General features: G+C 39.8%; 1 protein-coding gene across 2 annotated transcripts; it reads left to right on the top strand.

Annotated features, from left to right (window-relative positions):
• The first annotated feature begins 3,555 nt into the window (after positions 1-3,555).
• On the top strand, positions 3,556-23,704 carry IL20RA (interleukin 20 receptor subunit alpha). 2 transcript variants are annotated; one of them, XM_051792585.1, is made up of 7 exons: positions 3,556-3,922; positions 15,566-15,695; positions 17,085-17,263; positions 17,928-18,103; positions 19,090-19,234; positions 20,392-20,531; positions 22,576-23,704. In XM_051792585.1, exons 1-7 carry the CDS (start codon positions 3,838-3,840, stop codon positions 23,515-23,517), a joined length of 1,797 nt encoding a protein of 598 aa, XP_051648545.1. In that variant the 5' UTR covers positions 3,556-3,837; the 3' UTR covers positions 23,518-23,704. The 2 variants fall into 2 exon arrangements, with proteins under 2 accessions (XP_051648545.1, XP_051648546.1); XM_051792586.1 differs by having other exon boundaries at positions 15,597-15,695.
• The last annotated feature ends 2,543 nt before the right edge of the window (positions 23,705-26,247 follow it).

A 26,247-nucleotide genomic window follows, 5' to 3' on the forward strand; every position in this document is an offset into this window, starting at 1 on the left:
TCTCGACTGCACCAGTAAAACCTAGTAGTCTGCGCCTGACTTTTAACCTGGCTGGTAGAATACACAACTGGCAGCAGAGAACTGATGAGAAGGAAAAGGATGTTGCAGATATGAAAGGCATAAAATTGTACATTATCAGAACAAAAGCACCCCAATATAACCTGAAATTAACTGGTTAAACCAAAAAAAACTTATTCATGGCTTGCAAGGTGGTTGGCCTTCAAGATACACAAGACACAGATCTGTTCCTACGCTGAGTAGAAAACAGAAATAACGCCTTTCTCAGTTCTACATCTGGATTTCAAAACATAAGTCTGATAGTGTCTTCTAGTATTTTCAAGTACTTTTTCTTTAAGTTCCTCAGAAGAATACTAAGCTGCTACTGTCCTATTGAATTAATGCAAAGGCAAAAATTTCCTGGAATGCTTTCTGAGGAACAGTGTAAGTTTATCTTTTCCATGTATAATTTAAAAATTGTCCAGGGCAGCCTCCCTGCATCTTAAATTACAACCATTTAAATATTTCCATAGAAAGATGCATTTTGCAAGGCTGGATTGGACTGTGGTCACATCTCTGAACTTTCCAGTTCCTTCCTAGTGCTCATGTTGTTCTTTATGAATACATTTGGCCATGTCTGATGTTATCTGCATTGAAATGCATCTTTTATTTACACTCCCAAGTTAAACTATTTACAGAGTAAAGCATAGGCTCTTTTTTTTCTGAGACAGCCTCTTTATTTGCTGGTGGGAGGAAAAGTCTCAGAAGAGTTTTTGTCTTCACTGCTAGCAGGCACAGGTTCAGTGGCGATGCATCAACAATGCAGTGCTCTTGACTGAAGCTCTATTTTGTTCAAACAGTGAGTTTTTTGTTGCTTGTGGACAATAAACATGGTCTATATTAATATCTGTGCAGTCCATCTACCTCACTCGTCACTCGCTAACACACCCAATAACAGTCACCACCCAAGCCTAGTCAACATATTGGCATAAACATAGGGCCAGACACTGAATGCCTCACTCAGGCAAGTTTCCAATGAAAGCCAACAGCAACTTAGACTGAGAAAGGAGCACAGGATAACAGGTAACGTTGGAGCCAAAAGCTGTGTGTGCACTGCTCTGTAACATAAACATCTTTCTTAGAAACATGAGCAGTACTGAGAATGAGATTGCTGAAAAGCACAACTATGACTTAATTTCAACTGCAGCTCTTGTGATCAGGGAAAGGGAAAGAAAAGAAAAAGACACTCACAGTCCCAGATTGATGCATTCATTGATGTGCCCACCCTGTCAAGGACAGAATTTCCTCCCTCCTGCTGGACTTCTAGGGTTAAGGATGTCAGGTGAAAAAACACCCCAAGCTGCCAGCAAGTTCCTGGGAGAAGCAAACTGCTCCTGAACACCTGTCACACAACATCTTATCAGAAAAGGTTAACATCTCTTTCTCACACTTATTTGACAAAGGCAGGAACTTATCCAGACGCCATTTCAACACCCCAGTGGCTAAAAAGGGGGATAAATCAACATATCAAGGATTGGATTTTTTCATATTTATGATACATAACCCTAAATGTTCTTCTGACTTTTTCCATTGTATAACTATATTCACTTCTTGAAAAATGGTTTTATAATAAAGGGTATTCAGCCTATTCAGTCTTTTAGACACTTTGGATAGCAATTGAATTCTACTCATAACCACTCTTTTGTACAATCAATCTAGAATATATGTGCAGAAGTTAAGAGTTATATGCAAATTCATGTAATGTAAATGAGAGGGATCCCATCTAGCTAAAATTAGATTCTTCCATCATTAATTTCTTACGTATATCTTTTATTTTAGACAAAAAATGGAGTTGGAGAAGAAAAAGATCAAATTACAATGGAAACAAGGCTCCACTGTCATGAGCGTAGAGGTAGTCAGAGGTGACAGCAAACTGTATTGGCAGTGCCAAACTCTGCTAGCAAAATGGTATTAATTTTTTTCTTCAAGAAAAAAAACAGAAAATGGAAAAGGAGACACTGAAATTGAGGGGCTAGTTTCACTCTTTATAATACTCAGAAATTTCAGCCACTTTTAACAAGGTTTCCAGTCTAGAAGCCAAGCAGTCTTCCTAAGTCAAGTCACTGGGACATTTCAAGAACAAGGATAGGGGAATAAAAAAACCACCAGAAGGCCTCCTCCCCCCACTTCTGCTTAAAATGCCAACAATTTTTATCCACAAGAGTTCAAGAAGTTTCAGCTGAATGCAGAAACACTTCCAGTCAGAGAAAGTAGTGTGATCTTTCATTAAAGTACCTTTTCAGTCCTTGTGAAAAGTCTGGACAAAATTTATCGACAGGATAGATGTTATCCATTTGAGTATCTGAACTCACTGTAAGTCCTCTCATCACTGTATGTATACTTAAGCCCATGACCAAGCAGGATTACTTGTTATGACCACAGCTTTGAACTTTGAAAAGCTGTACTTTGTCCACGGAGCCAGAATTGAGGCTAAAACCCTCATTTTCTCACCACATTCGCAGAGTAGCCCTCTATATCCAGACAAAGGCACCAAGTACCTCATTTCTAATGCAGTCAGCACAACAGGCAAACAAGTCAGAGTGACAGAGTCGGCTAATTGGGAGAGAAACCTGCATGGAACACATGGAAACAGTGACTGAGGAGAGAGGTCCATCAGGAGCTTCACTGTAACGTGTGTATATATATATATATATACATATATATATATATACTTACAATATATATTATTTATATATTTACCATATGCAGTTCTTAGTTTCTAATTTTCTGCAAATTAGAATTAGATAAATAAGCAACACATTAACTTTCAGACAGAGTCTCTTATTTTACTAGTCAACCCATGCTGACCATCACTTCAAAATGGATTGATATGAAGCAGTCGTATTGATACCTGACTCTTGCTTGCATGATATTTCATTTATGCAGAAAGACCTAAGGGAAATGACAGGAAAGTATATGGTGATGAAAGGACTGAGAAATCAAAAAGCGGCTGAAGGGTGCCAGGATGGAGGAGGTAAACTTGAAGGGAACAAAACTGGGAAGACAGCGAATCAGGTCAGTAGGCAAGAAAGGAGCTGGCATGTATCCATCTGAGGGAAGAAGGGCTTGTGTCAAAGCACCTTCACCTGCTAGAGCCTCCCCAAGTACTCAGTCTGTAGGACCCCACAAGCACAGTGTGCACCCTGTCCAGTTCCCTCACCTCCTTCTGCTCTTGGTGTTGGTTGCAGTGAACAGCTTCACACAAACACAGCAAGAGCTCTGTTCACAGCAAAAACATGTTATTTCTCACAGCCCAGAAATGCTGAGGTGGGAACGAACCTCTGCAGATCTCCTACTCCAACCAGGGTCAGGTGGAGCAGGGTGCTCAGCTCTATCACTGATGGATTTTCAGTATTTCCAAGGATGTAGACTCCATAGCCTCTTCCCATGTCCAAACACACTGTTAAATGCAAAGCAGTGGGGAAAACGTAGCACGTTGGCCTCCAGCTTTCTCTGCAAAAAAAAGAGGGGTGCAACAACATCCCACCCACGTCTCACGGTGACTTCGAGGGAGAGTTACTCATCGGTGAAAGCACCGAGGGGTGCAGCAGAAGTCACCCCGCGGTTTGAGCGTCACGGCGAGAAGACGGGGCCGTCGTAATTCCGCGCGGCACTCGCCCGGCATTGCAGCCCCCGCCCAGCACGGCACCGCCCGCCCAGCTCCTCCTCCCTACCTCTGCTGCCTTGCCCAGCCCTGCCCTGACCGCCCGTCGGCTCCTTCCACCTGCGTGGCAGCGGCGCAGGGGAGCGGGTGGCGCCCGGTCCGGGAGATGTGACCCGATGGTCCCCGGCCAGCCGTGCCGGGGGGCGGCCTGGCTGCTGCTGGTGCTCCTGCTCCTGCCGCCGGCCCCCGCGGCGGGCACAGGTAGGTGCCGCTGCACATCCCACCGCCCGCCTGTCGCCGTCACGGCGGGGATGCGCATCCCTCCCCGGGATGGCAGCGGGAACCGCGCCCCCGTGCCGAGCCGTGTTCCCTCATCCCGCGGCCGGCCGGAGCCAGGGAGGCGGCAGGCTGGAGCAGGTCTCGAGTGCTACTGCCGTCCGTGTTAGGCAATCGTGCCTTTATTTGGTGTTCGTGTTTCTGGCCTCCGGCACTCAACTGGAAGCAAACGACTGGGTATTTCTGTGATGTTGCTTCATCTTTTTCTTCTCTCCATAATTATGCTGGAATTAGGTCTTACAGAGCTCTGTGTTAATTTGCTGTCAGCTGTGAATTGATAGCGTGCTGTTGAGATAGTCCGTGCTATACCCATTGAGATAATTCCCCAAATACCTTTGGTGTTTGTATCTTCCGTTCTGCTTGACAGGTGCCATCCCCAGCTAAGCAGTCGAGAGCCAGATTAAAAAAAAGTCAGGATGGGGGTTTGGCAGAGATATTCAGCTCACGTGTCCCAGTTAGCTCTTTTGACAAACTACTCCAATATGCATCAGCGATATTGGGTGACTTTCAGAGGTACCAATGCTAACTTCTTTTTAAGCAATTGACCACATAATTTTCATCTTATTTAAGTCCACTGATCATCAGTGCAAGTGTTGTGGAAAATCTGTATAACTGGTATTCAGTTACCCTTAAAAAAACCTGTAAAATGTGATTACTACTGGTTTTGATTCCAAAGAAAGTTTAGAAAAATGTCAAGGGGGTTATGCTGCTTTTGTCTAATGGTTGTTCAAGGCAAAAGGGAATCTGTTTGCACATTCCTGAGGTTTTAGCTGGACATAATTTCAGGGTTTTGTTGACAGTCAGCAATACTATCAAGGAAGGGAGAGCTGTGCCTTTCACTGAAAGTTTAGGGCTTCCATTTTCACCTTTTTCAGCATGAGAGAGTAAATGTTAGATTGATTCATCCTAGCAGTATTTTGCTAATAATGGAAGAAATTACATGAAGTGTAGAACTGTTATAGCAGTGCTCATGTGCTTTCTCCAAAGTGAAGTAATAGGTAGAGGAGTCCCTTTTGGGTACTCTGTTCCAATAGAAGAAGCCTGGATTACCAGTTGGGAGCATATGCAGTCCTGAAAATACTGTGGTTGCAGTATTGCAATCTGAGCGTTTGATCTTGCGCTGGAATAGAAGATTGTGCTGGCACCCAAGTGCCACATAAAATAGTTTTACAGCAGAACCTTGTAGACTGAGATTCTTACATTACATGTTACAGGATGTGTGCTGTGCCTGTCCCTTTGGGATCTCTTGTCGAGTTCTTTTCTGAACTCTATAGTAGCAGCATTTCTTTTGATGTGACTTTAAAAACTTCCCACTTCTAATGTTTTCTAATGGCTGTGTGAGTTGCTTGGTCTGCATTGGCACACCTGATTTAATTTACCTGCCATTCATATTCCACTTTATTGTATTTCTAACAATAAATAGACCTACATTTTGAGAAACAGCTTCAGGCCTCTTTTTAAGCAAATTTCAATGTGTTTTCTTTCACAGTTACTAGAGCACTGAAATGTACTAAACATCCCTTTTATCAAGATGTTGTTCTGGGAAATACAGAATAAAAAGCTAAAAGGGGTCATGGTATGGACTTTGCAGTTAAGCCATTCAGCTGGAGTTCAGGGACCACACTGATGTTAAAACCATCCAAAAGGCAGGCAATATTCCAATGCTAATAATCCGTTTCCTTTCCTTTCTCATTTAAGACTTGAGAAAGCTTTCTGAGGTCAGCATACATGCAGTGCTTTAAAAACTTGAAGTCTCTATGTGGATGTTGCTCCTAAATTGGAGAGGAGAGGTGAGACTGCTGTTTGTAATTCCTGCACCCAAAAAAATGGGACAACTGAAGCAGCTTGCAAAGCTTATTTTGATAGAAACAAAGCCTGAACAACCACTTTTATTCCTCCATGAATATGTGATCTTTGAGCACCAGTCATAATTTGTGACTAACTGAAGTGAAATGCTTGACTCCAAGGTGAGCAGTGGGGAGATGTTTTGAAGTTGACACAAGGTGATTTAAGGTACATTTTTGGAACTGAGAAGAGTCTGGTCTGTTGTGTAGACACAACAAGTAACTATTAAACTATTAAATGGTGTACTGAAGCATCATACTATTTCATATATAAGGCATGCAGTGTGCATGTAATAAATAAGCTAATTGCCCTATAGATGGATTCTGGGATGTCTGTGTAGAGTTAATAGATGGCACTTCAAGTGGTGGTTGTACATTACCCAAATGCAGTAAGAACTCACAGACAGTTGTCTTCTTGTTTGCCAGAGAAGCCATTAAGCTTCAGTACTGAGTGGAAGTTAATAGGAGGGTTGAGCTTCGTGTTTTTACGTATTTCCTTGCTCTCTGCCAGTGTGAAGGAAAGAAGAATAAGCATAAAATAAAAATAAATAAAAATGGATATTAGCATAAGGAGAACTGCATATACTGATATGAAGGAGTGTCATATTCATATAGTCAAAAGGCTCATCCTTATCTTCTCATCTCCAGCTTCCAGTCTCATGCCAGGCTGTTTTGGACAACACTGTGATCTTTGCCCTAGTGCTGAGCTTTGCTTATGATTTCCTTAACTTGACAAATTCTTATCAACTGTTAATTAGGAATGGAAATGTTTAGAGGAGGCAGTTCATTCTATAGAGAAACTTCCAACATTGCTGGGATTCATGATTAAAGTCCAAAACTTAGAAGTGCATTGCAGTTCCGTATGCAAGCACTCAGATGTTGTAGCTGCTAACCATACCCTTCTGTGCCTGTTGTTGTCTAGTGGCCTTTATAGTCTTAATTCCGAGCGAAGCAAGTGGTTAGGGTTACTCAGGTCATTTATGTTTGTGTGGTTCCTGTTTATGTTTGGTTTTACAGTTGTGGCTTGTACAGATTGATTTCTGCTGATTGATTTCTCTCTAAGAAGCAGTGTTGATTATCTACAACTGCAGGATTAAGAGAGAAAAGCCACCCTTTATGAGCCAAACAAGAGCTGCCATATTTTAGAAAGCTTACTTTTGTAAGAGCCTGATTTCTGGAAGCTCTAAATAAAAATGAGGTTTTACTGGAGAGCTGTGTTTAAATGACATACAACTCTGTTTGTGCTTTGTACTTGGTGTGCCAGTAACTTGCAGGTTTCTATCCACAGTTCATCCTATTTTGAAAACAGTACAGTAAAACTAGTAAATCAGGAAAAAAAGGAAATAAGTTGTAGGACTGGAGGTATGGGATAGTTTACAATTGAAGAGATTAAATTAATTATATTTCTCATGGAAAATGGATGAGTTTTCTTGTTTGTCTGGCTACTGCAAGAGTATTTTAAGCTCAGTGAATGAACAGGAGGAAGACTGAAGTCTCTCCTTACCTTCCTTATATCCCAGCACCTTTAGTTAAATCTCACCTGATAGATTAGTTATTTTTCAGCCTTCCATTTCCCACTTCATCTTCTGTGATGGGAAAAAGGAATGTGTCCAAAGAGAAGAAAAAGAAGAAGAATATTGCTTCAGGTGGTGAAAGGATCTCACATGCTGTTACCAAGACTTAGGTATTTGAACTTAATCACACTCCATGCATAAGAGCACATGAGTGGGTGTTATAGCTCTTAAGTGAAAGGGGTTAATCTGTTTTCTTCTACTTTCTTGAAGGCTGGAGGGAGCAGTTGAGCTAGTATTTATTATTGCATCTGGTTTGCAAAGACTTTGCTTCTCATGGCTTTCCTTGTGTTCTCTGGAAGTACATCAATATTCTGCTTTTAGGTGTAGTAATAGTAGTGTACAGGATGTGGCTCAGAAGCATTGAAACCTGACTGTGCCCTGAGAAGGCTGAAGCACGTGCAATTGCTGACAGGGCTTTTCACCACCCTAAGAAAGTAGCAGACAGGCACAGAAGTAGACCTGTTCAGATTTCCAAGTCTAAATCAACCTAAATTACTTGAAAGTTAGCTTCTCTGCTATCCCAGACAACGGTCACGCTCCTCCTGATCTCACCAAAGTGTGTTGGCTGCTCCCTTGAACCTCAGTGACAGTTGCTGGGAGTGTTGGTTTTTCCTCTTAGATCTTGGATGCAAAAGAAGGTGCTTGACTTGCATCTTCTGAGGATTGCCTTTCTCTCAGATATGACGGCAAGTGCTCATCCTCCATTGACTCAGTCCATACACTGGACTCCATACATTCAGTCTCCTGTCCAAGGGAAAAATGTGAGTTCAAAATCGTGGATTTCACTAATTGAAATACTCTTGACACCAAGAAGAGAAAAATCCCTTCTCTAGGCAAGCCATCAGTAGGTCATAGAGCCAGGAGCAACATTGATTAGGCAATAAATATGATGCTGATAGTTCCAATTGGACTGTTGTTGCCTAATAGTTATTAGTCATCACTGAATGATGAAAGCCGAACCTAATTTTTGCTCATTTATATGAAAAAAAAAATAGATCTTTGATGTAGGGATGAATTAGAGGTGTATGAGAACTGGGCTGATAATTGTCACAGAGCATCATTTGTACAGTATTTCAAATAGAGACGTTAACTGTAACCCTTGGATATTTTGAAAAACAAATGTAAGATGTCAGAGGTATTCTAATTAAGGTTTCATTTTCTTGTTTGTTGGGTTGTGGTTGATCTAAGCAGTAACAAATTGGTAATGCTAATTATATTCTAGAGAGAAAAGAAAATCCTCAAAGTTAAATGCTGGACAGTCAGGCTATTTTTAGCATTTTATATAACTTCAGAACATCTGTTCTAAAAAACAGCTATTATGTCATGGCCCTATGTCACCACTGGGCTTTTAAAATTAATTAATTTTTGACAGAAAATGTTTTTGCATTCCAAACTTAACAAAACCTCACTCAATTTTAAATTAAATAAAAAAACCCTAACAACAAAACAAAAACTAAACAAAACCATGAAGCCTAAAAGACCTCCAACAGATTACAACTCTGAAAGCCTAGAGGTGTTGTGACTAATTTGAGACGAGCACACCTTGAATTTCACTCACCTTGTTTGCTTGTTTCAGGCAGTATTGATCACTCAGAATTAATGGAAAACATACCACCAACAACTTCTGCCTGCTGCAGTGCGTCAAGGAAAGTGTTTGTAGCAGGGCAGGCTAGGTAATGTGAGTTCTACTCTTGCACTTGCAAACCTTCAACACAGTGGGAAGAAAATTCAGTTTATTTTTTTTCTGTCATACAAGTTACCAAAAAGCAATAGATGTAAGCTGCCATGGCCCTCTTCAGCTGTCTCCTAACAAACCTTCAATGGGCTAGGAACACTTTCTGGAGTTGGGTATTTCTGGACTAAGTCTGTAATGTTCTTTGACCAATATTCTCTGCAGAGGTATTTTTATAAGTTAGGAAGTGGTTTGGACAAATGAAGGTAAGGTTTCATATGGAGGATGAGAGCGTGTCAGGGCAAGCCACAGCTTCAGTCCCACTTCTGCATCTCCCATTCTTCAGGCTGTATTTCCACTTGCAGTCTTTTGCTAAATGACCTCCTCAGGTTCACCTGTTTCCAATGGTAGTCTGCCTGTTTCTTGAAAAACAATCCCCACATGCCCCAGTCTCATCCTTCTCCCACCCATCCCCACCTGTTGTCTCATGCTTTTCCATCTGCTTCACCACCTGGTTTTCTTGTAGTCTGTCTTTCTTCCCCCTAAACAGGCTGTGATGGGAGTGATGGGCTCCTGTTGTGGGAGGGCAAGTGTGTGCTTTGTGGTTAGCTCTTGAGTAGCGTTACGACTCAAACAGGAAATCACCTCCGTGCTCCTCCCCACATTCCCACCAGTGCTGCTCAAGTCAAAAGGTTTCGCTAGTGTGACTTCATACCAGGCAACACCAGAGCTCCAGAAACCCACCTGGAGGAAGGCAGCTGAGCTGTAATGGCTCTACATACCTCTCCTCTTTCTTTTCACCCAGATTGCTGAATTCAAGTCAAAAAGAATCAGCACAGAGAAAACCTTTCAAGCTTACTTAATTTTTAAGAAGTTAACGCACTTGTTTATATCGTTGCTAAGATAATAAGTAGTACGTTTGCTAAAACGTATTCCTGGCTTTGCTGGGTTTTCCTTCCTCCGTGTAACTTACAATTTCCAGTTTTGGCTCAGTCTCCCTGTTTACTACTTGGTGTACTCCCCCACATTCCTTCATGGCCAGCACTGACTTGCTTGAGGCTGGAGATGAGCCAGAAAAGACAACCCCAACCCTCAGCTCACAAGTGCCACTGAACATGATGTTAAATGGACACTTGCACTGAGTATGACCATTTTTATTTTAATGTTATGCTTAGGCATGTGTTTGAGGGACTGTTTTTCGCTGAGAACAACATAATCATCAAAACAGATGAGCTGGAGAAAGAAAAGAGCAAAAATGCCTTGAAAAACGAAGAGCAACGTGATAGAAGGAGCAAGCAAAATGTCATAGGAGCTTGGTGGAATTCACACAAAGCTGAAAAGACTAAAGACAAGGCAGTGGCTTACAGCATTCATTGCCAGAAGCAGTGTATCCTAGATCGCTCCTAATTTGCCAGATGATTCACTGGTGGGTCTAAGATACCAGAGGGAAAAGGTAAATCAGGGATTCAGACAGTTTGAGAGATTGTCCTCTCTCTGAGATGTGTAAGTGTGGGTTCAATCCATGGGCTTGAAGTGGCTGCAAATGGTGAGGCACAGGGTGTGCCTGCAGCATTGCCCACAAATTTAGTGCCCAGCACTAAGGTGCTTCCATCAGGGGTGCTCCCAAAGGCCACTTTCGCAAAGGAAAATACGACAGTCATTGACAACAAAGTCTGCTGTTGTCAGAAAAGCGGTTCCCGTTTTGAATTCTGAGACGACTGTAGGGGAGGAGTCCTTGGATTTTATTGCTGTGACTAGAGGGAAAACCTGTTGCAGTAAGGCTTGTCTTTCTGTATTAATGCTTTCCACATCACTCATTGTCTTAAATTATATCTTACAGTTGTCTAGAGAGTCCTGTGACCTTCTTTCTTGCTATGTTTTATTGGATAATTTGGTTTTTGGACCTTTATGCTTTGCCATAGTAAAATGCAGCAGATGATCACTGCTTGAACACAGTACAGTCAACAACAGTACTCACACAGAAGGCACTGTGATGCCAATAGGTCATCTCTCAGTGGATCCTCTGCCTTCTCACCACCCCAGAACTTTAGCTAGTGTACAGAAAAAATATCTGTGCTTTTATGTATTTGTGTATTTTTATGCTTTGCAGCTGCCGGGTTACCTGATTCCATTGCAAAGCTAAGGAATCTGTTAAGAGCAAGAGGACATGGGTAGTTGGCAGCTGTATTTGTTCTGCAGCGCTGACATTAAACACAGCTGTTTGTCACTGAGACAGGCAGCAGGGCCTCCTAGCAGGTAAAAAGCAGATGCACTGAATCGATAATGGTTGTAACATGGAAATTGTGTACGTTTATACTTGTGTTTGTATAAATCACAGAATCGCAGAATCTGCCAAGTTGAAAGGGACCCAGAAGGATCATCGAGTATACATGTGTATAGATAGATAGATAGAGCTGTAACCAAGACTGAGCTTCGAAGAGTACTGACTTGAGCAAGGCATGTACCTGGCAGGGGGCTCTGTATGATTAAAGCCGACCAGGTTTTGAAACCCAGCAGACGCTTTCATAAAGAGAAGATGAAGCACCTGCCATACAGTCTTTTAGTCATGTGAATAGTCTCACTGACGTCAATGGGGTTTTTCACTCACATGTAAAGGTGTTTTCAGGCTAAGTCATGTCTGCTTTGGAGAGTCTTGCGACAACTTATTCTAAGATCGGGAGTTGCCTGTTAGAAGTTTACTTTATTTCCAGTCCAGGTGTCAGTCAAGAAGACGTAAGGAATGATATTACTCAAGGTTTGATTTACAGCCTTTCCAAAGAGAGTAATAAGGGTTCCAGTTTTTACCATGCAATAAATAAATAAAGTGGCCTTGTTATATTGGAAAGTGATGACAGCCATTGCAGGCTACTGATGAAGCAGACTAAACCTAGCAAAGCAACATGTATGACTGATTTCTGCTCTTAGACCAGTACAAACTGAAAATACTCTATGTGATACCCATGCCATTAATCTCATTTAATCGAAATAAAATCAGAATATAATTGGACAAATTGTTTTTAAAGACAAGATGCTGAAATAAGTATGTTCAAAGACAGGATACTGAAATTAGCAGCTGATGCACATACTTGAGTCCCTTCCTGACTGATAACCATGGAGCATACAAACTCTATGTGTGATCTATTTTCTATGATGTCCCCTGATATTATTGATCATCAAATAGACATGATGGAGTTTATTCTTAACTCTTCCTGGAGAAATAGGGAGCATGGTAGTTTTATTCTTGTTTTACGTATTCAGAATTGAGGTATAACTAACTTGCGTGATTTGTTGTAGGGGCAAACAGAAGCCTTTAGTGAAGGGACGAGAAATAGAAACCAAATCTCTGCTTTTGCAGCTCATGGAAAGTTAACGGTCTCCGTCCCTCTGCCTTCCAAATCACTCTGAGCTGGGGGTAGGTGGGAGCACACCAGCAGTGTTGTAATGCTTTAGATCTTGTAAAGATAGAGTCTGTGGCTTCTGTGTACTGAGATTGGCTCCTCTGCTGCAGTCAGTGTTTCTGTTTTGAAACTTCATTTACCACAGCAGAAACCACACTGGGAGGAGAGAAATTAAAAAAAAAAAAAAAAGAGTCAAAGAGCTACCTTTACATGTTACTAGTTTAAAAATATTTTAGTGTAACAGACAAATGCATGACTCTTGCTACTTTAAAATGTGCTTGAAGAATATAAATGTTTTTATGTAAAGGTGGACAAATGTGGAACAGTACAGGTGAACAAAAAGCCTTCAGTAAACCAATTGAAGTAATTTCCCTTGTCCGTGATGAGCTGGCTGCCTCCAGCCAGTTCAGTTTGGTGACCATGGACTAGCCTGATAAGTAGTACACATTTAAAAAATTTTAAAGAAAAATGTGTGAAAAGTGAGCTGTGAAGGATGCTTTTAGCTGTCTTATACTTGATTCAGCAGTACCCCTGCCAAATTTAGTACTACACTGAACAAAGTCAGATTTATCAGATATATGTAGAAGGCCTATCAAAATGGGACTGGTGGTGACCTTAAGTCTGTCCCACTACTTCTAGGCAGAATCAGCTAAATTACTGCCACTTCTAACAGATGTTTTTCTAATCTGTCCTTTGAAACATCCAGCAGCCCTCCCATCCTCATGTGTTGCTCCTTTTCCCACAAGGGGTAAATCCCAGTGCCCACTTTCTTGTTGAAACTGAACTCTGTTCCTTTTCCTCCTTGTTCGTGGTGGACAAGGAAAGTAGATTATCCTTTTCAAGTAAAGAATTGGAGAGTGCCCTGTCACTGTTCCCTGGACCAGATGCATCCCTCCTAAGTTTAATTGCCAAGGAAGCAGAGCCAAAGGCTAATTGGCATAACCAACTCCTCCACTGGAGGGAAACAGATGCACCCAGTCTGGTCCATCCTGACTAGAGAGATGAACCACCCTATGGAAGAGCTTATCTTCCTCTGCATTTTATGGCTGCTGCAAACTAGATGCCTTGCTCAGAACCCAGGTTACCAGAGACAAATCCCCTTCTCATCTGCTGCTGTTTAAAATTGTTTTAATCTTTTCTCCAGAGGTTTTTGGAGTGTGCAATATATATCTAATATTATTCCCCAGTCTCTGTTTTATTATTTAATATCTCCTTGTTAGGCTGTTTTTCTGGCTCTCCTGAAGAGCTTCATTTTTACATTAGTACCTGCTTAAAGCAGTTGCAGAGGACATTTATTTTGGGGGAAATCAAAACCTTTTATTTTCTAGGTTCTCTATCTCCCACTTGGAATTAAGTGTTAGAGTAAGGCAAATTCCAGGAGATCTCTTTCTGCTGCATTTACATCCCTGAGTGTCCTGAAACTTTTTTTATTGTGTTATAACTGAGTCCATAGTTTGAGCTCTTACAAGCTGACTGTCATAAGACATTTCTGTGTCCAAGTGTCAAGGAAATAGGACTTTCTACATACTTCTTGTAAATAAGTAAGCTTGCCCTAAGGACTGTACCTGACGAAACTTCTTCTGACTAGAGAAAATGAAAGCCACTGAACACTATGGAAGTGCTAGAGATAAAAGAGAGTAACATTAGAAATACCATACATAAACAGTTTTGTGATCTGAAAATACAGATGCAGGCATATACCTGCAAGGTATAAAACAAGGAGGTTGTTTTGAACATTAACGTACAGTTAGAGGCTTGGAAAACCCAGAGTCTGCAGTGAGACAGTTTAAAGTTATTGGTCTCTACAAAACTGCAAGGTGATTGTTTTAGTAAACCTATTGAAGAGAAAAGCTTTTACTTTTGGCTCAAAGACAGCTATGTCTGCAAGTTAATCAGGCAAATGGTGCTGACTTGCTTACAAAAGCAACTATATGTTACGTATACAGGAGGATGAACACTATTACTCTAGTAATAGTGAAATATACTATAAGAAAGCCTTAAGGTCTGCTTACAGAAGTAAGAGGTCAAGGTCTATTCATTCAGACAGATTCCTACAGTTTGTTGATATATTTTATTTTCCTCTTTCTTTTCCTCTTTTTGTTATCTTAAGAACTAGAATTACATCCCTGGAGGAAGAGCTTAAAGGATTTTGAAAACTCCTGAAGAACTACAGAGTCACTTTTTCTCTTTGCTGTGCTCTTATGGCTACTTGCAATGGCAAGCTCCTTGCCAGCAGTGCCAGCTTCAGAGCTGCTCCCGTGGGCACTTGGCAGGACGTGCTGGGGCTTGAGACGCAACTTTGAACTTGGGATTCTTCCCATGGGCCCACAGGCTCTGTTTTGCAAGCAATTTAGCAATATGAGCATCTCCATTACATTTATTAGATTAGGAGTGGGAATTAGAAAGATGTGAAACTGAGATCTTAAGAGACTCAGACTTGCTTGTTTATTAATTTCAAAAGCTGGTGCAACGAACAGCAATTTAGATGAGTGACCTAAAGTAGATGTTTGCTTTTGACTTTCTGGAGAATCAACAGGGATGGTCAAATGACCCTGGGGCTATTGTGATAATCCAGTCCGATTCTCTAGTGCAAAGTCATACATCAGTTTGTAAAGCTGTATTTGCAGTAGACTGCATGTGTCTTTTTTAAAAATACCTGGTTTGACTTTTAAAAATCCACTCAGCTACAAGAAGATTCTAATGAAGTATTAAGGATATTTTTACAATTTTCACTGTTAAAGTGTTCTGATATTCAAATACATTTGCAGTTTTGAAAATGTGTGTCTCTTCTAGGCCAAGCTTTTCTAACTTTAGCTTTCGGTCCATGTATATTTCCATGTCAGTGCCTGTTATAAATGGGAAAGACATTTTTGCTAGAGAAAAAATACACTTGTACAGATGGAATTTGAGACTGCACTAGCTAGGGACACTTCTAAAAAAATCAATTTTCCATAGCCAACAACCTTGCACTTTGAATGTTAAGAAATGTAGAATTTTATGGCTTATTTAAAAATAACCCGAAAGCATATGTATTTGCAGATTCTTAGTGCATGTTGTTCCTTTCTTGTTTTACTTCTCAGGAGAGTTGTATTGTTCTTTGCTCAACCCTAGGAATGTCCGTTTTGAATCTATAAATATGAAGAATATCCTTCACTGGTCAGCACCAGAAGGCACAGGCAATGGAGTACTCTACAAGGTGAAGTATTCAGTGTAAGTTGGCTTGTTTATTTTATCTCCCACTGACTTTTATTTTAGCATTTTAAATAATAAATTTTAAAACATTATGCAAGATAGGGCTGATATAAAGTAAAGAAAAGAGAACTGAAGTGTGGGCTAGACTTAAGCAATGTGGTTTTTATTTTTTCTTTCTGCAACTGTTTACTTCACATCCAGTTAAAAAATGTGTAAGGAGACATTCTTCCTATGAAATAAGCGTAGGATGCAACATTCTAATACTACAGAAGCTTTCAGAGGCATTCCTGAAAAAATGAGACAGAGGAATGAAGAAGGACTGTGCTGTGGATTGGCATCTGTCCACATGAGTCTTCTGTACACATTTAAATGGAAATGGACTACAACCTCTTTTACTCAGATCTTGCCCTTTGTGCTAACAGGAGTGACACAGTCCACTGCCTAGAAAGAGGGAGGGTGCTCAGCAATTATGGAATGAATGATAATTGTGTAGGAAGTAAAATGTTCAGAGAGCACTGGCTACACTGACTCTGCAGGGCCAGCTGGTCCACGAAAGAGTCTGTAGCCATAGGTATGGCCATCTTTCATGCTGAATACAAGAACATGCATATGTTTGTACTCACCTAGGAGAGTTGTGAGAGGTGGAAAATGATGGTGAGTGATCCTGTCCTGCTGTCATGCAGAAGCTGCCACATGCCCTTACTAATTAGCAGTCTAAGGGGAATTCTTAATAATGTGAATTTGAGGAGCAGGAGCTTCTGAGCAAATCCAAACAGGAATTTTCCAAGGAAGTCTTGATTTGTTCTGCTAGTGTATAAGAGCTGTTCGGTACCGAGGAATTGTTGGTAGCAGATTTATGCTATTTTTTCAACTAGAAGGATTTTGAACTTCATTGTATTGCAGTGGAGTCTTTCTTTTAAACTAGAAAAAGAAGCCATAGCCAGGAATGAGTAGTCTCCTCTCACTCATCTTGGAAACCTGAGCATCATCTGTGTCCGTACACGAGGATGAGTGACTGACCATTCTGAGAGAACTCATTGTCTCTAGTTATCCTGATTTTGTTATTGTATGTTTAAAGTTTAAACTACAGCAGTGGTGATTGAAGTTGAGAGATCTCTGATCTGCACAAGCAAAACTTGACTTAGATTGGTATCAGTAACATCCCAGTTAGTTCTAGCTGGCCTCTTCTGGATAGGGCCTGCCCTTCACGTATTTTTCATTAAAAACTTTCAGAAGTCTTGTGCTTCATCTCTGCTAAGGTTGGGAATTCCTTAAAGTTGCAAATTTCTGCTGAGCAAGCAAGCTGTTTTATCAGCCATAATACAGCACAGAAAATTATGTTATCAGATGACTAAAATAATGGCAATAGCTTTTGTACAGCTCCTTTCTCTTTCTTTTTCAATATAGGTATGGTGTTGGCAAATGGATTAGAAAGCCAGAATGCAGGAATATAAACAGAACATGGTGTGACCTCTCCAGTGAGACCTCTGACTATGAAGAACAATACTACGCAAGCGTTAAAGCCTTCCTAAATGGAATGTTCTCTGACTGGGTGGAGACCACACGATTCAACCCTCTTACAGACAGTAAGGAAAGCTGAGCACACAGCCAGATGTTCAATAGCCTTGATTAATACTGTGTGCTCAGATTGCATGTGCCTTTATAGCATATGATATTTTAATTTTAACATGAAGTTACTGTTTTTGCAGTTGTTTCCAATTCATGCTTTTGGCAGATGTAGTTGAAATAATCAAATTAGATTTTGGGTATATGTTATATATATATGTATAGTCTTACATATACTGAATAGTCTGTCATGCTATGGCAAAGCCTTTCTCAAGGCAAATAAAAGCCTTGGCACATCCAGAGTATGGAGAACTCTGATTTTGAAAAGGCTTTATTAAGCCAAGCAGTAATTGTACTCTAGAGCCCAATATTTCTTATCTGTGCCAAATAATCTGAGAACATGATGGTAATTTAGCTTGTTTTAGCAAATTGAGTTTCAAGGTTATTTATCCTGTGAAGTCCCAGGAATTCCAAGGCAAAATTCCAAGTCAGTGTTCACCTTCTCCCTTAAAGATCCTCTCCTCAGATCAAGTAATTTTCTACTGATACAAATAAATTGTTCAAAGTCCTACTTAGACTCCCTCAAACATGGCAAAAAATTAATATTATCACCTTTGAAAAACTGCTCAAGTCAGCATGCCTCTGCTGAATTTAACTGCTTTTTGTACATGTTTATTTTTTCAGCTAAAATTGATCCACCCATGGTAAGTGTATCTTCTACTGACAAATCTATTTCAATCATTCTGACTGCTCCTGAGAAGTGGAAAAGAAGTCCTGAGGAAGAATCCATATCTCTGCTTCAAGTGTATCCTGGCCTGCAATACAACGTGTCTGTCCTTAAAAAAAAGACAAAGAAGCGGGTAAGCTTTGACAGGGCTGTAGAACTGCTCATATTAAATCTATGCTTTGTGCTTCTTGAAATGCACTATGTCTGTAACAGCAAGGATTGAAATAAGATTCACAGCCTTATAGGAATTATAAGATTGTAAGACACTCCACAGCCACTCAGTCTACTAGCAGTACTCAAAATACATCATGACAAAGCACATCCTCTGTTACCACATGTGAAAACTTCATTTGCTTATGGAGGTTTACATTTCATTAGCGAGTAATAGTTCCCAGCATAAACCAGTAGATGATCAACTTTGATTCAGTGATCAACTACAAAAACATGCATTTGTTCCCATCCTTCAGGCAAAATCTCTGTATGGCAAATCTCTGAATTTCCTGAAAAGACGGAAATTTTACACCAAAAAGATCACCTTCTGTCAAAAGGGATATTAAAATACCAAGATTAGCAACTAGAGGTAGACAAAAGCGGTTTAGTGTTTTGGTTAGTTGTGTTGGGATTTTTTTTGTTTGGTTTTTTTTTCATAAAGATGCAGGACATATAGCATTTCCTTTACTTTGGACTCCAAAGCCTACGTAAGATCTGTTACGTTAAGGCTTCTATCTTTACCAGAACATCCCAGTTGGAAGGATTTTGTGGAACTGTACCACATGCTTTTCATTGGCTTATGCATCAGGACAGGGCTGGAGTGATGCTTTAGCTCTGTTGCAACATCAGCACGAGAACGTGGGCTAGTAGTGGCACATAGTCCTGCTTCATATGAAGCATGAAATTTTTCAGTAATGATATAAGAATGTTTGATTGGAAGAGAAGATATTCAGAGAGGATGTGACCTACTAAGTAACTTGAATGTTGATTGCATTTGGAAAAAAAGGATGCAGTTGGCAGCTCTTACAGTATCATTATTCTTTCCAGAAAATGTGTGTGCTTGTTACTGTTCTGTAGCTGAGGAATTAAAAACGGGGGGGGGAAATATCTATTTTTAATGTCTTCCAGTGGTTCTTCTCCATCAGAAACCACACCCTGGTTGTGCCCTGGTTAGAACCTGAAACAGCTTATTGTGTCAGTGCACAGATACATGTCACCACACCGCTTTTGGACAGTGGCTTTTCCAAAGAATATTGCATTGCTACCTTGAAAGGTATGTTCAAGCTGGTAAATTACAAAAAGAAGAGGTGAGTTAGAAAAAAAAATGGTGACTGAATTTGTGAGTTTTTTATGTATCCATTCTGAGAGTGAAAATTAGCATGGTTTCTCCTTTCTCTGTGGATTTGTAACAATGAAAAAATCTTCGCCTTTAAAAAAAATATAGCTGGGAACTACTGACAGGAAGGTAGATCAGTACTTCTGAAGAAAAGTATCTGCATTTTTTGAGTTGTCTTAGTGCGTGGAGAATGTGTTTTTTTTTTTCTCTTCGAATGAGGTTTGGCCACTACCTGCGTCTCCTAGAACGCTTCCATCAACGCTGCCTCCGAACAATCCTAAACATCCACTGGTCAGATTATGTGATCAATACATCTGTTCTAGAACAAGCAGCAGTCACAAGTATTGAGGCCATGCTGCTGAGAACACAGCTGCGTTGGGCAGGGCACATCTCAAGGATGAAGGACCACCGCATCCCTAAGATCTTCCTTTATGGTGAACTTGCCACCGGCTGCTGCAAGAGAGGAGCCCCGAAGAGAAGATACAAGGACTCCCTGAAACAACATCTCAACCTTGGCCGTATTGATCAACATAACTGGTCTACTCTGGCTTCAAATTGGGAGGCCTGGAGACACACCATCTATAACGCTGACATTTCCTTTGAGAACGCACACAGGATCACTCTCAAGGAGAAAAGACAACGCAGAAAGAATCGTGTCTTGCAGAATATACCACCTAAGAAGTCTTTCTGCTGTGTCTTTTGCAATTGGACATGTCTATCTCGTATTGGCCTCATAAGCCACCAGCATGCTTGTAACAAACGTGGATAGAGCCTTCCTAAATCTTTGTTTGCGAAGCCTAGCCATGATGATGATGATGAGGTTTGGGAGTGGCAGAGTTGGGTCAGTCTGAGGTTAGCAACAGGAGAACCTAAGGGAGGGGTTGTTTCTTCATTTTAGAATTTCATTTATGATTTAGACAATACTAAAAATTGTCTATAGCTTAAATGTTATTTATTTATTTATTTCCTGGAAGTTCCTTGTTTATCTAGCACATTTGCATTCTGTATCCAAAAAACAATGCGGTGAATGTGTACACTATCTGAATGCATTAAAAAGTTGTTTGTTACAATGAAAACTTTTGTTTTGTTAACAGATAAAACAGAAGATGAGACTATAAGAATCGCATTTGGATATGTTCTCCCTACCATGCTGGCTGTCCTTTTTATTTCAGTGACATGCTATTGTGTGCACAAGTATATTCATGTCCACAAACAAAAACATCCAACAAACCTGGTAAGCGTTTTCTGTTGCAGGAGGTCACTACCAACCTTGGCAGTCACAGCAGAGCTGTGCATTTTCTGGGGTTTTCGAGCAGGTTTGGATGAAACCACATCTAGCTCCAAATAAAAGCTCTAGTTGCCACTGAGATCAAGAAAAGAAAACTACATTGAGGGTTATTAAATGCAAGAAAAAGAGAGTAATTACTCAAGTTAGCAACTGTGTCTAAAAAGATGACCACATCTGAAAAGATGACTAGAGGTAAGAAGGATCAGAACAGAGCTGTTGGTTTGGGAAGAGTTTGGAATCTTAAGGTCTGAGGTGCACTGAGGCAAGCTCTGTTAGGAAGTCAGAACTCAGTTAATGTATCTAAGATGAAGCACTGTAGAAAGTCAGTTGGAAAATGCTATTTATTTGTTGAATTCAGAAACAGGAAGGGAAGACCATTAAGCAGTACAGAAACCTTATGATGTTCTCTCGGACTATTGCTAGGTAATACCAGATTTTGCCACTTAATTGTGTTCGTGAAGGACTAAACACATGTACCACACAGATAATTTAATCTGGATTTCAAGAATATTTTCAAATACTGTACTATTTCCTGACACCTAAAAATGTATGAACAAACACATTTTGTTATTTAGACAGCCCAAAACCACTTTTTACAAAAAATGTTTGCAAATTTCTAGTGCTGCAGAGTTTGTTAATTTTTAGAAAGAACACATAAAGTCTATGAAATGTTATTGGTTTCCAGCTTGTGAGCTGAGCAGAGCTTTCTCACAGCTATCTTTAAACAAATTGCTCAACCATAAACACACAATTACAGTATGAATTGGATTAACACTTCAGTGTTAATCCAATCTGCATGACACCGTGGGATGGGAGATACAAGGGAGTTGGTTTCAACATGCTGACTTTTCTGAAGGAATTTAGAGCAGCACAGAGGTGACAGGAGAAATCTTCACAGAGGGACTGTGAGTTCAGAATGGCTTTGAAGGAGTAGAGTGGCTATTGCTGCAGTGTGTCCAGATGTGCACAGAGACACCTCCTGCACTAGACAAGGCACTGGCTTTATTACAAAACCATGGAAGTACAGAGTGGTTTGGATTGGTAGAGGCCTTCAAAGTCACCTGGTTCAACTACCCTACCTCCACCTCTAGATTCAGTTAAAGTAAAAAATGAATATAAACCTGGTATTTTAATGATGCTTTCCATCTTTCCCAACCTACAGACTATTTCACGTGAGCACCCTGTGTAGTCAGGTGGAGGTGGAATAAGCAGTTTGTTTTGGCCCAGCACTTCTGATCTGCAGAACCTTTCAGACTACCTGGTACATCGATTAGTGGTCTTAGTCCTCTATTCAAGCTTGAAAGCATTCAAATGCAGCTTCTGGTTTTTTCTCCTATTGCACTTCACTTTAGTGACTGCCCACACACTAATTTATTCCTGTTAGAAATATAAGTAATTTCAGAAAGATTCCTGTTTAGGAAAAGTAGATGATTTCTCACAGAGTCACAAAAGCAGCCTGGGGCAGATTGCACAACGTAGGCTCCATACACAGCACTTCAACCTGATGTATAGCTTCCTTTCTGAAAGGAAACCTGGTATTATTCTATTCTCTGTAAGCTATACCTTAACATGCTACCTGACTCTGCTTGTGGAAAATGGTTTTGGCTGCATTTTCTCTGCACTGGTTAAAAAGAGTAACCTTTGATCCAAGGACAACCCTCATGTTTTCTCTAAAGTTGCTTGAGTTTATGTTGGTGGAAACAAAACCAGTATTTGACAGAATTGTTCTAACCATTATTTTGACATGGGAAGGATGAGAAAAGGGATATTAGAACTGGTCATAATATAATTTTACTTTGGATAGAATAAAAAAAGGGGAGCATATTGACACTCATGAATATTTATATAACGAACCTTTTTCTTCTCTAAATTGGAATAACCTCCTAATAAAGTCTAACCTAGCCTTATATTTTAAAAATATCTGATGGTATAAGAATAAGCAAGATGGTATTTTTATTGTACTTCACTCAAAATATTTCTTACTTTCCAGGTATGGCAGTACACTGACAAATGCAAGGAAAGGGTTTTCATACCAAGTGAAAAAATGATGCTTAATCTTATCAGCGTTACTGGGGATGACTGTAAGGAATCCGGTCATCTATCGGAAAGGAAAAGTGCCCACTACTACACTGTTTACAATGGCAGTGAAGGGAAGGATTTACCTTCTAAGGAAGTTGTTACAGAAGTGCTGGAAACAAAACACTTGCTTGATATTTCACACGAGGCGATTTCACACAAAGAGATTTCACATGAAGAAGATATTTTAGTGGAAAGGGACCAAACTGGAAACTGGATATCCTACGGCCAGTCTGGGACACAGAATACTTTGAGAAAGAAAAATGCAGGGGCTGTAGAGTATGAACATGATGTAAGGACTGAAGACTTTAGACCTGGTCAGAAAATAGAAGAGAAGTTTTCTGCCCCCAGGGGACAGATCTGTGAGCTACACATCACTTTGGGGGACTTGGTTGATATGGAAATAGGACAGCCATATTCCCCCCAACTAGAGGTGAGGGTAGCAGACTTTTGTCTGGGACAGAAAACAGAGGAACTTAATTTGAAGATGGTTGATGTAGCAGATGAATTGACATGTGAGACCCACATGAGCTTTGTGGACCTGGATACTGAAAAATCTGGGCAGTCATCCTATCGTCAGCTGGAAAAAATCACACAGGGCCTCACAGATAAAGAAGGTGAACATACCATAGTAGTTGATTGGGATCCTGACAATGGAAGACTGTATATTCCTACTTTGTCCAGTGTTGAAAATCAGGCGTGTGAAGGAGTATTCAAGTATGATGATCCAGACAAAGAGGAAATTTTGTTCAGACTGTATAAGAATGAGGTATCTAGTGAATCATCAAAGGACCAAGAAATGTATCTCCTGCAGTTCAAGGAACAATGGGGACTTCATGTAGAAATGGAAGACTGAAAAGTAACTTTCTTAAATATTCAAAAATGCAAAATCCTGTTTACTTTGCTAAAGAGAGTGATGTACTCAGGGGAGCAGACACATCTTAATGTATTGAAGTTTTTGGAACCATCACAGTTGAATATTTATTCATTATCTGTTATTGATAACAGTTTCCAGATGTCATATAAATTATTTTACTTCCATCATAAACCTCTTGTGTAAAATATGATTGTTATGAGATTATATTATTTTTAAAAAATAAAATAATAAAAGAAATAATAAAAGAAATTAAAAGATAAATATTAAAAATAAATATTTTTACAGATTATGTTTTCACATCATAATTCCTGCCAAAAAAATTATCAACGTTTGAAAACAGTTATTTTTAGCAAATAAAAAGCAACAATATGACATTTTTCTGCACTATTTCATGTATCTTGACGCAATGCAGTCATTTCTAGATATCATACCTGCTACTTGTAGTGGTTTGAGCTGACCTTTGTGCGAGTTAAGGGTATTCCAGTATACATTTTGTTTCTGTTTTACAAATATTCTTCTACTTAACAAAGTTCTTACTTGTTTCTCTTGAAAGACTTGTCTGGGGTGCGGGGTCCTTTCCATACTTTGCTGTGCTGATAAGCAGTCAGAAGCGATCCTGTTAGCAGGTGTGCCTACAGGCTCAACAGGCATAAGGGACAGAAGAGAGCAAGCAGTAGTTGTGTTTTGAACTGGGACAAAATGCAGTACAAAGGAATTCAGGGAAACGCTTATGATCTTACTGCACGAACCGTGTCTCACACAGCCTTGGACATGTGTAGCAGAGCATCTGTGTGAATTGGGTCCTACTGGTGCCTGTTCTGCTCCAGTGACTTCAGTGGCAGCACGGCAGCACTAGCCCAGACAGAGAGGTCTGTACCAGACACACCATTGCTTCTTCAGACTCATCAGATTTGCTGTTACAGGCCAAGAAAGCGTACCGATGGGCTTCCTTTAATTACCTGATGTCTTGACCAGCACTTCTGATGCAAGTTCACTTTTTCCTCATGTCATGTAATATTTATTTATGATAGTAAAATTACAGGATATTCTAGAGATTACTTACTAGGGCAGATGACCCTTTTTTTTCAAAGCCTGTCACTTTTTCATTTATTTTTTTTTCTTTTTGTACACCAAAAATGTACAGTACACAGTATGTACACGGTAACAATTTATTTGGTTTTGAAGAGGATAAGCAAAAGAGGAGAAAAAAAATTTTCTGTGCTGTTTAAAAATTGTACCCTACAAACTAGGTATGTGGTTAGGTGTATTTTGAAAGACCTTCAGCTATATCTTTTCTCTCAGCTAATGTTTTTGTTGCATGACCTTGGCATTTTACTTTTCAGTGACGGTTAAGTTGTATAGTATTTGCTTCCTCTTGTACTTGAAAAGGCATCCCCTTCCTAGTTAGCATTACTAGTGATTAGGGCACAAGGTATTGAGATTCTTGCAATTATTTTCATGATAAATTTATTCTTAGAAATAGTGGTTAATTTTTGGACCAAAATATGTGTAATAGAAGTTTGCAGCACTTTTGGTGTTGCTTCCTTTTGATCAGAATTTGCATTAAATTCAGAACTGATACTAGATTATGCAAACAGTCCTTCTTCATATTTATAGGTTACACTTTCAAAGTGTTAGGATGATCACAGCAAAAAAACTAAAAAAACCCCAAATGAACAACAACAAAAAAAACAACCCATGTGATGGAAAACATGTTAATGAAGCTAAGAACTTCTTTATATGCAGAAGAATTTTTTGGGTTAGCTAGTTAAGTTCTGGAATTGATGAGGCAGAAAAAATAGTGCCAATTTCCATCAATATCATACCAGTAAACTGTTAATGGCTTTTCTTAATATCCTCAGAGTTACTTACATTTTTCCTAAAAATTTTGTAACTATGTTAAGGAAATGGAACTGACTAGACATGGTACCTTCAGTAAACCCAGTAGTCAGCAAGGAGCAAAATACTTTAATGTAAAATTGTTATTCTACATACAAGATTTCAGACAAGAGGTAACTATTAAGTACATGGAAGACCCAAGCACTAAGACGTTCCTAGTCTTTTTATTGCACTTTATTAAAGGTTGGTTAGTCACATATAGTAGACTTAATGTAGACAAAAGCAAGGTCATATATCTAGAAGCATATATCTAGACTACAGATTGTACTCAAACATACGGTTGCTTGTAGCCGTGAAATCAGTGCTTTTGAAAATTATGTAGGAGATGAATAGAATAAAGTAGCAGTTTGTTGAGGACAAAAGAATGTCTATTTCTTGATTTTTATAGCAATTAAATCAGAACTTTGCCTGTGTTTACAGGGCCAATGTGACTACTACTGGAAAAACTGCATCCAGGTTACAATATTACACAAGCCATGAAGATAAAAGGCAAATGCTACTATAAAAGGCTAAAGCAGTGCTCTTCAGAGCATTTTGAAAAACAAGAAACCTAGATATCAAAGTGAGATCTAATGGTGATGAAACTGAGAGCTAGGTGTGGGTACACACAATTTTGGTAAAGCAGGTATAATTGTAAGTGTGGTTTTTCTGCTTACTACCTAAACAGAGTGACAGAGTTTTTGAAGGAGAGACTGAAACAGGCAGCTGAGTGCAGGATACCTGTGGTCTGACTTACAGCAGGCCTGGTAAAGCTACTGCAGAATGAGAATGACCAGATGGAAAAGTCCAAATACATCAGGGAAAAAATGC

Source organism: Manacus candei, unplaced genomic scaffold, assembly GCF_025592945.1.
Source record: "Manacus candei isolate 608988 ecotype Guabito, Panama unplaced genomic scaffold, ASM2559294v1 h1tg000034l, whole genome shotgun sequence".
NCBI lineage: Eukaryota > Metazoa > Chordata > Aves > Passeriformes > Pipridae > Manacus > Manacus candei.

Bases quoted from the DNA above. Each gene is read 5' to 3' on its own strand.
- IL20RA (XM_051792585.1), top strand. From the start codon at position 3,838: ATGGTCCCCGGCCAGCCGTGCCGGGGGGCGGCCTGGCTGCTGCTGGTG. The intron at 17,264-17,927 runs GTAAGGAAAGCT...TTATTTTTTCAG, and splicing joins ATTCAACCCTCTTACAGACA to CTAAAATTGATCCACCCATG. The intron at 19,235-20,391 runs GTATGTTCAAGC...TTTTGTTAACAG, and splicing joins TTGCATTGCTACCTTGAAAG to ATAAAACAGAAGATGAGACT.